This window comes from Moschus berezovskii, chromosome 12, assembly GCF_049115385.1.
Source record: "Moschus berezovskii isolate FMDL1 chromosome 12, NW_MosBer_1.0, whole genome shotgun sequence".
In the NCBI taxonomy this organism is placed as follows: Eukaryota; Metazoa; Chordata; class Mammalia; order Artiodactyla; family Moschidae; genus Moschus; species Moschus berezovskii.
The window spans coordinates 88,350,662-88,365,219 of NC_142471.1; the positions used below are offsets into that span (position 1 = coordinate 88,350,662).

At 48.3% G+C, this 14,558-nt stretch overlaps 1 protein-coding gene across 2 annotated transcripts; it reads left to right on the top strand.

Moving 5' to 3' along the window:
* The first annotated feature begins 495 nt into the window (after window positions 1-495).
* Window positions 496-7,921, top strand: LOC129555282 (spermadhesin Z13-like). 2 transcript variants are annotated; one of them, XM_088842403.1, is made up of 5 exons: window positions 496-553; window positions 3,743-3,772; window positions 4,624-4,765; window positions 6,608-6,795; window positions 7,728-7,921. In XM_088842403.1, exons 1-4 carry the CDS (start codon window positions 508-510, stop codon window positions 6,792-6,794), a joined length of 405 nt encoding a protein of 134 aa, XP_088698529.1. In that variant the 5' UTR covers window positions 496-507; the 3' UTR covers window position 6,795; window positions 7,728-7,921. The 2 variants fall into 2 exon arrangements, with proteins under 2 accessions (XP_088698529.1, XP_055280448.2); XM_055424473.2 differs by lacking the exon at window positions 7,728-7,921 and having other exon boundaries at window positions 6,608-7,063.
* Window positions 7,922-14,558: the final 6,637 nt, after the last annotated feature.

A 14,558-nucleotide genomic window follows, 5' to 3' on the forward strand; every position in this document is an offset into this window, starting at 1 on the left:
TTGCCCTGGGGGATCAGAGGGCTCTTAAGACCAGGCAGTCAGGACGTAAGACTGGTCCTGCTTCTGCCACTGGCGCCCTGGGATGTGGGCAAGCCCCTTGGTCTCTCTGGGTCTCAGTTTCTCTCCATCCAAGTCGTACTGAGGTTTATGAAGTAACTAGAGGTGGATACGCTGTAGCTGAACACCAGGGAAGAGGGCCCTGCAAACAGGTGGTCTGTGGTGGTCTGTGGCTAATTTGCCAACCTTCATCGAGGACCAAAAAAGCAGGAGGGGAGAGAAGAAACAGGCCATCATTTCCCAGTCTGAGTGGGAAGGACACAGAGAATCTCTGACAAAGACAAGGGGGAAGCAGCAGGCAGCCCCCTTCCCCCAGAGAACCCGGGGCTTCCGCAGCCCTGCGGGGCTGGGCTCCAGGGGAGGAGGAAGTCAGGTGTCAGCTGCTGTGTGTATATAGCCCCAGGCCTCCGGGGCCAGGCTCACTGCTGAGGCTGGTGCCAGGCTGCGAAGATGAAGCTGTCCAGCACCATCCCTTGGGCCTTGCTGCTCAGCACAGGTAAAGCCTGGCCCCCAGCCCCCTGCCCCCAGGCCTCTCTGCTTCCTGTTCACCTAGAGAGTCTGTGCATTTCGCTTGTTGCCCAAGAAGAGGGTCTGCAAGTTACTCTCCTCCAAGGAGATGCCACCCTCAGCCTGGCTCCTGGAGGAGGAGGGTCCAGCAGGACGGCCCTGACCCAGGGCTGAGCATATAATTACTCTTAAACATTTTCTGGGCTCTCCCTCCTTGTTCTGACATGTGTTTTCTGGGCCCCCTGCCTCCCCTCTCAGACAGAGTACCTTTATTAACATTCATGGTATCAAATGAAGTGAAAAGAGCAAATTACAGATAGGAAGAACCTTTTTTATTTTGATAAAAAATATGTACAATTTACCATTTCAGCCATTTTTAAGAGTATAGTTCTGTGGCTGATTCATGTTGATGTATGGCAGAAACCAACTCAATATTGTAAAGCAGTTATCTTCCAATTAAAAATAAATATATTAAAAAAGAGTATAGTTCTAAAGACAAGTATATGTATATATAGAAGTGAATCACTTTGCTGTACATGTGAAAGTAACACAACTTTGTAAATCAGCTGTATTTCAATAAACAGGAGTATAGTTCTGTGATGTTAAAGTACATCCACATTGCTGTGCAGCTATCATCACCATCTGTCTCCAGAACATTTTTTATCATCTCAAACTGAAACCCCATGTCCATTGAACAGTAACTCCCCGTTCTCCCTCCTCCAGCTCCTGGCAACTGCCATTCTCTTTTTATCTCTATGAATTTGACCATTCTAGATACCTCACATGGGAGAAGGCAGTGGCACCCCACTCCAGTACTCTTGCCTGGAAAGTCCCATGGGCGGAGGAGCCTGGTGGGCTGCAGACCATAGGATCGCTAAGAGTCGGAAACGACTGAGCAACTTCACTTTCACTTTTCACTTTCATGCATTGGAGAAGGAAATGGCAACCCACTCCAGTGTTCTTGCCTGGAGAATCCCAGGGACGGGGAGCCTGGTGGGCTGCCGCCTATGGGGTCGCACAGAGTCGGACACAGCTACAGTGACTTAGCAGCAGCAACAGCCTCCCCTCCACCTCAGCCTTATGCCAATATCCCCTGGGATGCCTGGTGAAACAGCCAGTCCTCAGTCCAGACCTGGAGGAGGTGAACCAGTCTTGGGCAGCTTTGCAGGGATCTTGGAAGTGTGATGGTATGGGTGCTGGAGGTGGGACTCGGGCTGGATCTGATTGGAGGGGGCATCCAAAGGGAAACAGGGGCCCCTGCAGAAGCCCCAGGACAGGTGGGATGCTCTGCCTCTGCCCCCGGGATGGAGACGTGGCAGCAACATGAGCTCAGGAATGACCCGCAGGAGCAGCAGCTCCCAGCAGGGCTGAGGACATCCTGATGGGGGGTCTTAGCCCTGCAGGGGGCTGGGCGCTGCTCCTGCACTGAACACGGAGGTACCCATGAGGAATCTCGGTGCTGGAGGGAAAGCAGAGGACGCCGTGCCTTCGGGGAAGCCTCTGTCTCCTTTTTCCTTGCTCTCTGTGGGTCTCACTCTGTCCTTCCCTCTTCTCTCCCCTTTTCTGCTCAGACTGCTCTTTTCATCAGCCCACACTCTGCTTCCCTCCCCACCCCCTGCTCCCCTGCAGGCAACTGTGGTCACGACCAGGAGCCAGGTGGGAGGCAGGTGGGAGGACGGGCTTGTGCGGTCAGCGTGTGAGCACAGATCCCTCTCAGCATTTATCCCAGTCTCCTGTGATCAGGACCTTCCCGTCTCCCTGTTCTTGGTGGGGGGGGGGGGGGTGGTGGTCCGCAGTTCTCTCCTGGGACACTTTGTGGGCAGCTTATAAGTAGAAACAGGTCCGTCAGAGCCTTCCTGTATCTATCGTTTCTCAAGCGCCATCAGTTCAAATCAACAGATCAAGGCAGCATGTATTGGGGTGATGTGTCCTGAACTCTTACAAGGGCTCCTTGTTCCCCTGCTTCAAAGCTGGGACGTCAGATTTTAGATCAGAGGAGGTCACCGGACATGTGGGTCCATGAAGGGAGATGTGATTCTGCCCTTGAGATCTGCTTTCAGAGAAACCTCGATTTGTATTTTCCAGAGCCTATGTGATGGACGTCCCATCCATCCATGGAGGTTGGGGAGGTTTCCTTTGTGGCCCCCAATCCTATGCCACTTCGGTACTCAGGACGGGCAGCTGGAGACAGACCCCAGTGTCCTGGTTGACATCTCTGGTCACATAGCTTCCAGAGCACTTGTTGATTTCGATTTACCGAGGAAAACAGTGTCTATGGGAAAGGAAATGAATGTGGTGGGAGGGTGACAGTGGTAGGGAGCGTAGTGGACAGCCTCTCTGGGCTGGACACTGAGCTGTGTGTGCGTGGACTGTCCTTTGCAACCAAGGAACCTGTTACTATTTAATTTCCAGTTTATAGGTGAATGGACTGAGGTTTGTGACAATAAATGCCTTGTCTAAAGCCATCCAGTTGTCATCTGGGCAGCTCTGAGCCCCAGGGCCATCTGATTCCTGCACTGTCTGTCCGTACCAACTGGTCACATCGTGAGGACAAGCCAGGGTCTCATCAATGGTGGAGGCTGAGGGACTGGATCAGCACCCCTGACCCAAGCCCCAGACTCAGTTCCCTGGTACAGTGAAACTTCATCAATTCAGATGGTTCACTTCACTCCAGTGGAAAATTGATTTCATTTTGTTCACCCTCAGATTGTTCATTGACCTCAGTAAAGAATTGTCCAAACAGTTCACGTTCATTAGCTTTATGAAATGTCTTGTTGTGACTAGGTTGGAGAGGTTTCTCGGGAGAGGGTCTTACAATGCTCAGACTAGGAAATTCTTGGGGAAATCAGGACAGGTGGGTCAGCATCCCGAGTGCTGACCTGTAATAGGCTCCAGAGTGGGGGCATTGCAGGAAACATGGTGGAATTGGAGAGACGAGGAGAAAGCAGCTGGGTGAGGGAGTCTTGAAGGTGGAGGGCCAGACCTCCACGCTGCCTGCCCCTATGAGACCAGGTTTGTCCCAGGGACAAGGACAGCCAGGCTTCTGTCTGTGCTCTGCACCTTCCTTGAGACTCAGCCCTTCTCCACATTGTCTGTGCGAAAGGCTCGACTCTTCTGTAACTTCCACCTTGTCATCTTGACTTTCTGATTTTTTGTTTGTCTGTTTGTTTTCTTTCAGCCACACTGGATCCAACTGATGGGCTTCCCTGTAAGTGCATAGATATCATTTCATCCTTTCCTGCTCATCACACAGAAGTGCTTGGGGGTTGCCGTTTCAATAGCTCTCCTGGAAACACTAGTACCGGTTTACCGTTTTGGTCAAAGGAACTTGGCATTTCCGGAGCTGACCTTTGGCCTTGGTTTTAACAGTCCTAGGGCCCCACACCCCCTGACCTCTCATGACTCCCACCGTGCCCCTCCTCCCCTCCCCACCTTTCCTCCTCCACAGCCCAAAAGCCTCCCCTGCCCTCCTGCCTGCACAACCTCACCAGGAAGGAGTGGGGCCACCTCTCCACAGCACAGGGGTCCCAGGGTGATAAAGCTGCTTCCAATGGCCAGAGCCTGGAGGGCTGAGGGGCATCACCGTGTCCAGGCAGAGGGTGTGCTGGCAGCAGGAGGGGTGCTGGGTGGAGGGACAGGCTTCCTCCTGATGAGAGGGCTGATTGATGATTGATAATTGATTGATTGATTTCCCTGGTGACTTCTGGCCCAGGTACTCGCTGAGCATTTTTTACAAATAGGAAGTCTTTTCATGATAAGCACCCCTGAGGAAAGTACTATCTTTATCCTCACTTGATGAAAAATGTTTCATCATGCAAGTGTGAAGTTCTTCTATTTTCAGGTGTCAGAACAAATTGCATTAATGTGTGTGGGTTTGCTATGTTCTGGAGAGTACAAGATAAGATTCACTTTGGGGGGACTGCAGACTTAGACCCTGGAGGTTCCTTTGTGATCGGTCGAAGGGGAAGTTAGGACCACGTACAGTGGTGTGGCGTCCAGGGGTGGTACCCTCCCTGCCGGCCTGGTGCTTCTCCTGGGCACTTGGAATTCTCTCTTCAGTTAAAGATAAAAATTTGTGTGGGGGCCTTTATGAAGAGGAATATGGAGTGATCTACCCCTATCTGGGACTGCATACGGAATGCGTCTGGATCATCAAGATGGACCCAGGTTACAAAATTCTTTTGGAAGTACGCTATCTCCAGTAAGTGCTCCTTGCTGATGTTGTGGTTTCATGGGAAGGTGTCCTCTTTGCCCCTTCCCATTCCCCCGCACCACCCAGCACACACATTTGGACACATCCTGACTCCAGATCAGCTCACTCTTGCTGACGACCCTGCATGGCTCCCTGCCCTCTGCATAAAGCTGGCCCTCCTTGCATGACTTTCAGATCCCTCCAGGGGACCCCGGATCTCCCCTCCCTTCTAACCTCTTCTCCCCTCTGCCCCTCTCTGAGCTGAGCCAGCACACTCTGAGCTGTGGACCCACCAGACTGTTGGGCAGCTCTGAGCCTCTGCTCACACTGTCCCCTCTGCCTGGAAGGCACCTTCCACCTCTCCCAGACCCACCATCTGCTGCTTAGGGTCCTCATTTCCTAGTTCATGATTTCACTGGAGGAAGAACTTTTCCATCACACCTGAACCCCCTGCTCTGACTGTGTCCACAGCTGAGCAGATCTTTCTCGGATTTGTGCTCCATCCATTAATCCGTGCAAAACTCTGGGGGAATTGACAGCATAACATCACTCCTGCTGATGTCTAAATTTGCTCTAGAGAAAGCAGCCCAATCTTTGGGGGTCAGGGAGTAATTTTTTAACTGATGGCTGAATGAATGAAGGAGCGAACCATTGAGAGAAAGAAAGAGTAATGAATGATAACAGGAAAAGTGAACGAACTGATGCGGCAACAGGAAGCACTTGCAACGTCGCAGTAAATTAGAGCATTTCTATCGCAGGTTAGTCTTCACAGATACAAACGCAGGAGCCACATTTCCATGGCTGGACACATGCAGTCCAGGGTGGTGGTTGAGACAGGTGATGTTCTCTAGTGACTGAGGGCTCTGTCCCTCCAGACCTTCTCTGAGGTCAGGTCTCCCACTAGGTGGAGGAGCTGCTCCATGTGAGGAGGACAACCTAGGGATGCCTGCCCCACAGCAGGGCTCAGACCATCTACCCAAACCACACCCCAGGGCTGAAGGAGGCAGGCATTTCCTGCTTCATATTTCTATTATGGTCAGAGGGATAGATTATATGGAAAACGTCCCCTGATTGACCTCTCCACTTTTGCAGAGATTTATTTTTGTTCTCACTGTCCTTGGCACCAAGGAAGGAATCAGTCGAAGAGCAAACTAACTAAACAGGGGAGGGCACAGCTAACTAACTAAAAGTTAGCTCCACTAACTTAGAGAGTGTCAAGTGTGTGTCCTGGTGAGATGTCCCTTCTGTGTCTCGTTTTAGCCTAGAGAGGCTCCAACCTCCCTCCCGGGTGGGACACACGCTGGGGGCTGAGAGGAAGACAGGGTGGGGTCAGGTCTGATGGGCAGGAGGAGGAGACGGAGACCTCAGCAGGAGTGTGACAACCCGTGTGCGCACTTTGCCCACCGCAGGGAGAGCTGGACGCCCCTCTCGCCTCTGCAGGTCCTGGAGGCCAAGAGGGGGTCCTGAGCCCCCTGTGTTAGGGATGCAGAGGGTGAACCAGGATTGGTGTCACACACTCATATCTGAGCCTCCCCTGACTCTTTGCTTGTCCAAGGAAACGGTCCTCAGGGTTGGCCGTACTGTGCCCTCTGGTGGGTCCTGATCCCAAATGCCTGGGTGGGCTTCCCTGAGCCATCAGTGGGGCTGCCCAGGAGATGTGAAGTCAAGTGAGGGGAGGGTCCTGGGTGATGCCCCTCTCCAGAAGGGTGAGTCTCTTTCCCTGTAGGCATCAAGCCTGAGAAATCTGGTGAGCAAAGCTATGTGATTGGGTCGGGTCCAGGCGGGGAGGCTGCCTGCCAGAGGGACCACGAATCCAAAGGCTGATGCCTGCTTTTTCCTCTGCTCCAACAGCCTCAACTGTGATAAAGAGTCTCTGGAGATTATTAATGGGCCGCCAGACTCTTCTGACTCACGGAAGATTTGTGACGCTTCATACGTGGAATACGCATCTTCTACCAATACCATGACTGTCAAGTACACAAGAAAGCCCAACCACCCAGCCCCTGACTACTTATTAATTTTCCGTCGTGTGTTGTAGGGTAGGTTCTAGAGAGCAGAGAGCTGCTGCTGTGCCCTCCCCTGTCCGTGAATGGCTCCATGGGAGCTAGGTGCGTGGTAGTTACGTGAATGTTGAAATAAACATGGCCATCACTGGGTGAGTGACAGGCGGGGTGACCCACTGAGGGTCTCCGGAATCATCCACCAGTTCTATTCCAGTCTTTCTGCAAACCCCGGATTTTTGAGTTGGAAAATCCTGATATGAAAATTATTTGACAAATTTTATTTTTCATTTTGATAATGTGAAAATTTCCTCCGATAATGTATAATTTCCCTTCTTGATCTTTTTAAAATCCCTTTGGCATTTTCCAATAAATTTATTTTAAATTCGAGGTACAGATAGTATCTCGTGTTTGTGCTCAGTCATGTCCAACTCTTTGCAACCCCATGGACTGTTCACCGCCAGGCTCCTCTGTCCATGGAGTCTTACAGGCAAGAATACTGGAGTGGGTTGCCGTTTCTTCCTCCAGGGAACCTTCCTGACCAGGGATTGAACTCGCATTTCCTGCGTTTCCTTCACTGCAGGTGGATTCTTTACCACTGAGCCATCAGGGAATATACAATACATATATATAAGGTCTATAGGTGTATAGTAAATATGCAAATATATAGCATATATATATTATATATGTATATTAGTATACTAATGGAAATTTATGTTCATTATTTAGGTATATGCAGGTATATAGATACATATGTAACCCAAAGGAAGCAAGACACAGTCCTCAAAATTGCTTTTTTCCTCATTAATGTTTTGCTGAAAGTTTCCCCCACTTATCGGTTGGAAGAAAATGTTTATTGATTTGACTTACCCAAAGTCTATTTAAGCTGCTCTCCTTCCCAGAGATTAGTGACATTTGCCTTGTGCCTAAGTGTGGGCAAGCATTACAAGTGAAAACAACTGTCCTTGCAGATTTCAGGAGTCAGCTGAGCGAGAGGAGACACGTCCACTGCTCACCTGTCTGATCACATATTGACCCCACCCTCCCTCTGTGTCTGTCCGGGCATCTGTCTCCTCCATGGAAGGAAAGACTTCTTACTCCTGAGCTTTAAAAACTTGTCAGTCTAGAGGTCGGATCATTCTACTTATTGCTGTAATCATTTTGAATAAAGTCTCTTTACCTGAGTCTGGGATTGTTTTTTTGTTTTGTTTGTGAGTCCTCGTTTCACAGTGTTGGAGCCTCAGGCATCCCTGAGAGTGACTGAAATCGTCTGTGCACGTCTTTAAATCCAGAGGAATTCTCCTTTGTCTGAGGCCCCTCTGGAGACAGGAGTTGTGCATGTTGACTATTTCTCTCACCTTGACAACGAAAACCTCCCCAGAAAGAGAAACGAGATGCTGACCCAACTCCCTGCTAAACTTTCTGGCAACATGGTTGATGGTAAAGAATATTTGATGAGACTGTTGAATTTCCCTAGCCTAGTACTGCATCAGGGTTACTTTTGAAGTTCTGAAAAGAGAAAAACATAAAGCCTGCATTGTTTGTCAGTTCATCAAAGTTGGGTGATACTGCGTTTTATCAGATCAGATGTTGCTGCTGCTGCTGCTGCTGCTACTGCTAAGTCGCTTCAGTCGTGTCCGACTCTGTGCGACCCCACGGACGGCAGCCCACCAGGCTCCCCCGTCCCTGGGCTTCTCCAGGCAAGAACACTGGAGTGGGTTGCCATTTCCTTCTCCGATCAGATGTTAGGAGGATCAAAAAGCACAGTGGCGCCTGAATGACACAGCCTCTTGGAGGCCTGGAACTGACCAAATTGCCTTCAAATCTTTGACTTCTGCTCAGAGCGGAGGTGGTGGTGTGGGGGCCTCCTCATGGACCTTGAGCTGGGTCCTCAACTCCCTCAGGAACAACAACGCCTGATGAGCCTGGCTCAGAGCCATGCTGTGATCTCCCTCCCTTGAGTGAGTTTCCTGGAGGTGGGTTTTCCTTGCTGATGTTGTAGATATTAGGAAAGCTTTCATCCTGATCTCCTCCAGTTGACCCGCCACTATCCAGCACACGTATCCAAACAGGATCTGATTCCATTTTCACTTCCTGTTGAAAGCCCTTCTATGAATCCCTGCCATTAAGATTAAATTTACCCCTCTTAGCAGAGTTTGGGGCTTCCCTGGTAGCTCAGTCAGTTAAGAATCCACCTGCCATGCAGGAGGGCCAGGGTTCAATCCCTGGGTCAAGAAGATCCCCTGGAGAAGGAAATGGCAACCCACTCCAGTATGCTTGCCTGGAAAACTTCCACGGACAGAGAAGCCTGGTTAGAGTTTATAAAATCTTTTCCATCTGACCTTCCCTCCCTCTTAATGTCTTCTTCCTTATATGCTTTCTCAGGGCTGAGACATCACACACCGAGTACTGGGCCCAGCAGAACTTTGGGCATCTTCCTGCCATTGTTCACACTGTCCCCTGGGTCAGAAGTGCATCCTTACAACACTTCCAGTTTCACCCGCCCGCTTCTGAGGGTCCCCAATTAGTACATCATGATTCAGCTGAATGGATAACTCTACAATTGATAGCTTACGGTGAATAGTGCTGAATTCTTGATCTCCAAATAAGAAGATTTAGCTTCATGACCAGGGACCAGGCTTGATCACTCAAGAGCTTTTGTGTAGCAGAGGGACAGGGAAAGTTTCTGACATAGACGTCAGAAGGGGGATAGAGAGTACCCCACTCGGTAGTCTTCAGCAAGGGAATTACATACTTTTTAAATTAGTTATTACAATAAATCAGAAGAATGTTTCAAGGTTGTAACAATTTTACTAGACTGACTCCCACAATTTACATTTTAGGGCAACAGGATTAGAACTTAACAACAGAAAGATCCTACCAGACCCACTTCCATAATATACATTTGCTATCAGGATTAGTCAGAAGGTTTTCAGGAAGGAGAAACTGTCCTCAAACAGGATCAGTTCAGTTCAGTTACTCAGACATGTCCGACTCTTTGCAACCCCATGGTCACCAGGCCTCCCTGTCCATCCCCAACTCCCGGAGTTTACTCAAACTCATGTCCATTGAGCCAGTGATGCCATCCAACCAGCTCATCCTCTGTCAATCCCTTCTCCTCCAGCCTTCAATCTTTCCCGGCATCAGGGTCTTTTCAAATGAGTCAGTTCATCACATCAGGTGGCCAAAGTATTGGAGTTTCAGCTTCAGCATCAGTCCTTCCAATGCATATTCAGGACTGATTTCCTTTAGGATGGACTGGTTGGACTTCCTTGCAGTCCAAGGGACTCTCAAGAGTCTTTTCCAACACCGCAGATCAAAAGCATCAATTCTTCGGCGCTCAGCTTTCTTTATAGTCCAGCTCTCACATCCATACATGACACTGGAAAAACCATAGCCTTGACTAGATGGACCTTTGTTGGCAAAGTAATGTCTCTGCTTTTTAATATGCTGTCTAGCTTGGTTGTTACTTTGCTTCCAAGGAGGAAGCATCTTTTAATTTCATGGCTGCACTCACCATCTGCAGTGATTTTGGAGCCTCCCAAAATAAAGTCAGCCGCTGTTTCCACTGTTTCCCAATCGATTTGCCATGAAGCAATGGGACCAGATGCCATGATCTTAGTATTCTGAATGTTGAGTTTTAAATCAACTTTTTCATTCTCCTCTTTCAGAAGTAGTTGCTTCCCCCAAAACTCAAGTTTTCAAATCAGGAGTCAGCGTTTGTCTCAAGACACGCATTACATCTCTCAGGCAAGCTCATAAAGTCAAGTCAGTCCTGTAAAGGCTTCTGTGTACTTTTCTGGATCCTCTAGATAGTCTCCCAGATCTCCCTTTATCTGTTGTACCTCTGGGTAAGAAAAGGACTTATGGGTTTTTATGGATGGTTATTCTTCCCAGTGGGCGCCCCCTGAAGAGGCAGGAAGTTGTGTGGCTGTTCCTCAGCCCCTCTAGCTACCCTTTGCATATGTTCCCAAGGATAAGTTAGAGAAACCTGCTTTTTCTCATCCTCATCCTCTGTCTCATCCTCTGTCTCATCGTTAGTTTTGGTGTCTGTGCCTCCTCTACTTTGACTGACTGAGTTCCTGCTGAAACCTAAGTAGTCTGAGGTTGCATCGGAACTGGGGTTGTTTGTACTTCTATAGAGACTGAGGCAACCCTTCCTGGAGGGATTCCTTGACCCTCAGCTCGCTCAGTTGTGAGCCCCGGATACAGAGCCAGAGGCAGAATTAGAGGACAGGAGGGAGCTGAAGGCTTTACACCCAAATCTGTACCCTTAGGACATAAGTCTGGCATGTCTCATAGAGAGATAAAGAGCAACACGTATGTCACTTCCACCCATTTCTCTTGTTTTCTACAGAACCAGTCTAGCTGTAAAACAGTAATAATTGAGATCCTTCAACTGGCCATTGTCTGCCACCCTCCAGTGGATATTGTGGCCATGCAGATTTGCAAAAGAAAGTCAGGCATGTCTTCTTTAAACTCTGGGAGTCAAACTTATCCCAGTTTTTCAGGACACAATCCAAGGGTGTGACTCTGGATTGAGTAGCTCCCATCTGTAAGAGGAAAAATGTAGTGACCAGCGCCTTTGCTTCTTTCCATCGGAGGCATCCCTCCCTGCTGTAGATGGGGATGTAGACAGCCTTTCCACTGAAGCTTCCCTTTCCCTGGCCATACTTAGTCTGTCGCTTACAGACGCAGGTGCCTTCCTTGACACTCCCGATTCTACCACCAAGGCAGGGTGGAGATGCACCAGGGGTAGACCTGAAGGCATCATCCCGCATTGATTTTCAGTTCCTTACCACCAAGACCTTTGTTTGATTTGCCCTTTTCTCTCATGTCACCCAGAGTGTAACAAAGTAGCCTTTCCAGAATGTTCCCCAAGCTAAGACTATTAGGGGAAGCATCCTAGTACACTTTCCTGAGTACAGGCCTGACCGCAGGAGAAATGGTGAGTCATAAAGAGACGAACAGCAACCAAGACGTCCCTTCTGAGTGTCACCACAGCAGTACAGCAAAAGAGCTGGAGGAGGGTTGGTCATCGAGGAAAAAATGATTTCTGTCCTCGAGTACCAGGGCCGATCCTTCCAATTCATTTCCACAGACTCCACAAAAGGAATATCTGAGGAGTTGAGACAAAAGCCACTGGAGAGCTTCCTCTGGTCCACTAACCGCTAGCACTACCAAAAGAAGAAGCCCATCCTACTCCCAAACTTGCATTCCTGACCTCTGCTCTTAGAAACCTCTTCTCACCACCAGCACTCCCATCCGTAGTTTGGAGGCACAGCTATAACAAGGACTCCCTAGTTGGGCGTAGATCCTAAACACGCTCTTAGCAAGCCTGGGTTCCCATGACTACCAAGCTTGGAGTATACGTAAAAGTCTGAAACAAGACCAGGAGATGACCGTGGCTCAGATCATGAATTGCCAAATTCAGACTTAAATTGAAGAAAGTAGGGAAAATCACTAGACCATTCAGGTTTGACCTAAATCAAATCCCTTACGATTATACAGTGGAAGTGAAAAATAGATTTAAGGGATGAGATCTGATAGACAGGGTGCCTGATGAACTACGACAGAAGTTTGTGACATTGTACAAACGTTGTGACACTGTACGGGAGACAGGGATCAAGACCATCCCCAAGAAAAAGAAGTGAAGAAAAGCAAAACGGCTGTCTGAGGAGGCCTTACAAATAGCTGTGAAAAGAAGAGAAATGAAAAGCAAAGGAGAAAAGGAAAGATATACTCATCTGAATGCAGAGTTCCAAAGAAGAGCAAGGAGAGATAAGAAAGCCTTCCTCCGTGATCAGTGCAAAGAAATTGAGGAAAACAATAGAATGGGAAAGACTAGAGATCTCTTCAAGAATATTACAGATACCAAGGGAACATTTCAGGCAAAGATGGGCTCGATAAAGGACAGAAATGGTATGGACCTAACAGAAGAAGATATTAAGAAGAGGTGACAAGAATACACAGAAGAACTGTACAAAAAAGATCTTCACTACCAAGATATTCACGATGGCGTGATCACTCACCTAGAGCCAGACATCCTGGAATGTGAAGTCAAGTGGGCCTTAGAAAGCATCACTACAAACAAAGCTAGTGAAGGTGATGGAATCCCAGTTGAGCTATTTCAAATCCTGAAAGATGATGCTGTGAAAGTGCTGCACTCAATATGCCAGCAAATTTGGAAAACTCAGTAGTGGCCACAGGACTGGAAAAGATCAGTTTTCACTCCAATCTCAAAGAAAGGAAATGCCAAAGCATGCTCAAACTACCACACAATTGCACTCATCTCAGTTCAGTTCAGTTGCTCAGTCATGTCCGACTCTTTGCGACCCCATGAATCACAGCACGCCAGGCCTCCCTGTCCATCACCAGCTCCCGGAGTTCACTCAAACTCATGTCCATCGAGTTGGTGATGCCATCCATCCATCTCATTCTCTGTCGTCCCCGTCTAATCCCGCCCCCAATCCCTCCCAGCATCAGGGTCTTTTCCAGTGAGTCAACTCTTCGCATGAGGTGGCCAAAGTATTAGAGCTTCAGTTTCAGCCTCAGTCCTTCCAGTGAACACCCAGGATTGATCTCCTTTAGAATGGACTGGTTGGATCTCCTTGCAGTCCAAGGGACTCTCAAGAGTCTTCTCCAGCACCACAGTTCAAAAGCATCAATTCTTTGGCGATCAGCTTTCTTCACAGTCCAACTCTCACATCCATACATGACCACGGGAAAAACCATAGCCTTGACTAGATGGACCTCTCTGCTTTTTAATATGCTATCTAGGTTGGTCATAACTTTCCTTCCAAGGAGTAAGCATCTTTTAATTTCATGGCTGCAATCAGCATCTGCAGTGATTTTGAAGCCCCCCAAAATGAAGTCTGACACTGTTTCCACTGTTTCCCCATCTATTTCCCATGAAGTGATGGGACCAGATGCCATGATCTTTGTTTTCTGAATGTTGAGCTTCAAGCCAACCTTTTCACTCTCCTCTTTCACTTTCATCAAGAGGCTTTTTAGTTCTTTTTCACTTTCTGCCATAAGGGTGGTGTCGTCTGCATATCTGAGCACTCATCTCAACCATTAGCAAAGTAATGCTCAAATTCTCCAAGCCAGGCTTCAACAGTATGTGAATCATGAATTTCCAGATATTCAAACTGGGTTTAGAAAAGGCAGAGAAACCAGAGATCAAATTGCCAACATCCACTGGGTCATCGAAAAAGAAAGAGGGTCCCAGAAAAACACCTACTTCTGCTTTATTGACTATGCTAAAGCCTCTGACTGTATGGATTGCAAAAAACTGGAAAATTCTTCACAAATTGGAACTTACTTCCTGAGAAATCTGTATGCAGGTCAAGAAGCAACAGTTAGAACTGGACATGGAACAACAGACTGGTTCCATATTGAGAAAGGAGTACATCAAGGCTGTATATTGTCATCCTGCTTATTTAACTTATATGCAGAGTACATCATGAGAAAAGCTGGGCTCTATGAAGGACAAGCTGGAATCAAGACTGCTGGGAGAAATATCAATAACCTCAGATATGCAGATGATACCACCCTTATGGCAGAAAGTGAAAAAGAACTAAAGAGTCTCATGATGAAAGGGAAAGAAGAGAGTAGAAAAGTTGGCTTGAAGCTCAACATTCAGAAAACTAAGTTCATGGCATCCAGTCCCATCACTTCATGGCAAATAGATTGGGAAACAGTGGAAACAGTGACAGACTTTATTTTGGGAGGCTCCAAAATCACTGCAGATGGTGACTGCAGCCACGAAATTAAAAGATGCTTGCTCCTTGGAAGGAAAG

Excerpts from the sequence above, each read along its gene's own strand:
- LOC129555282 (XM_088842403.1), top strand. The coding sequence starts at position 508 with ATGAAGCTGTCCAGCACCATCCCTTGGGCCTTGCTGCTCAGCACAG. Across the intron at positions 3,773-4,623 it reads TCCAACTGATGGGCTTCCCT|TTAAAGATAAAAATTTGTGT; the intron begins GTAAGTGCATAG and ends TTCTCTCTTCAG. Across the intron at positions 4,766-6,607 it reads TTGGAAGTACGCTATCTCCA|CCTCAACTGTGATAAAGAGT; the intron begins GTAAGTGCTCCT and ends CTGCTCCAACAG.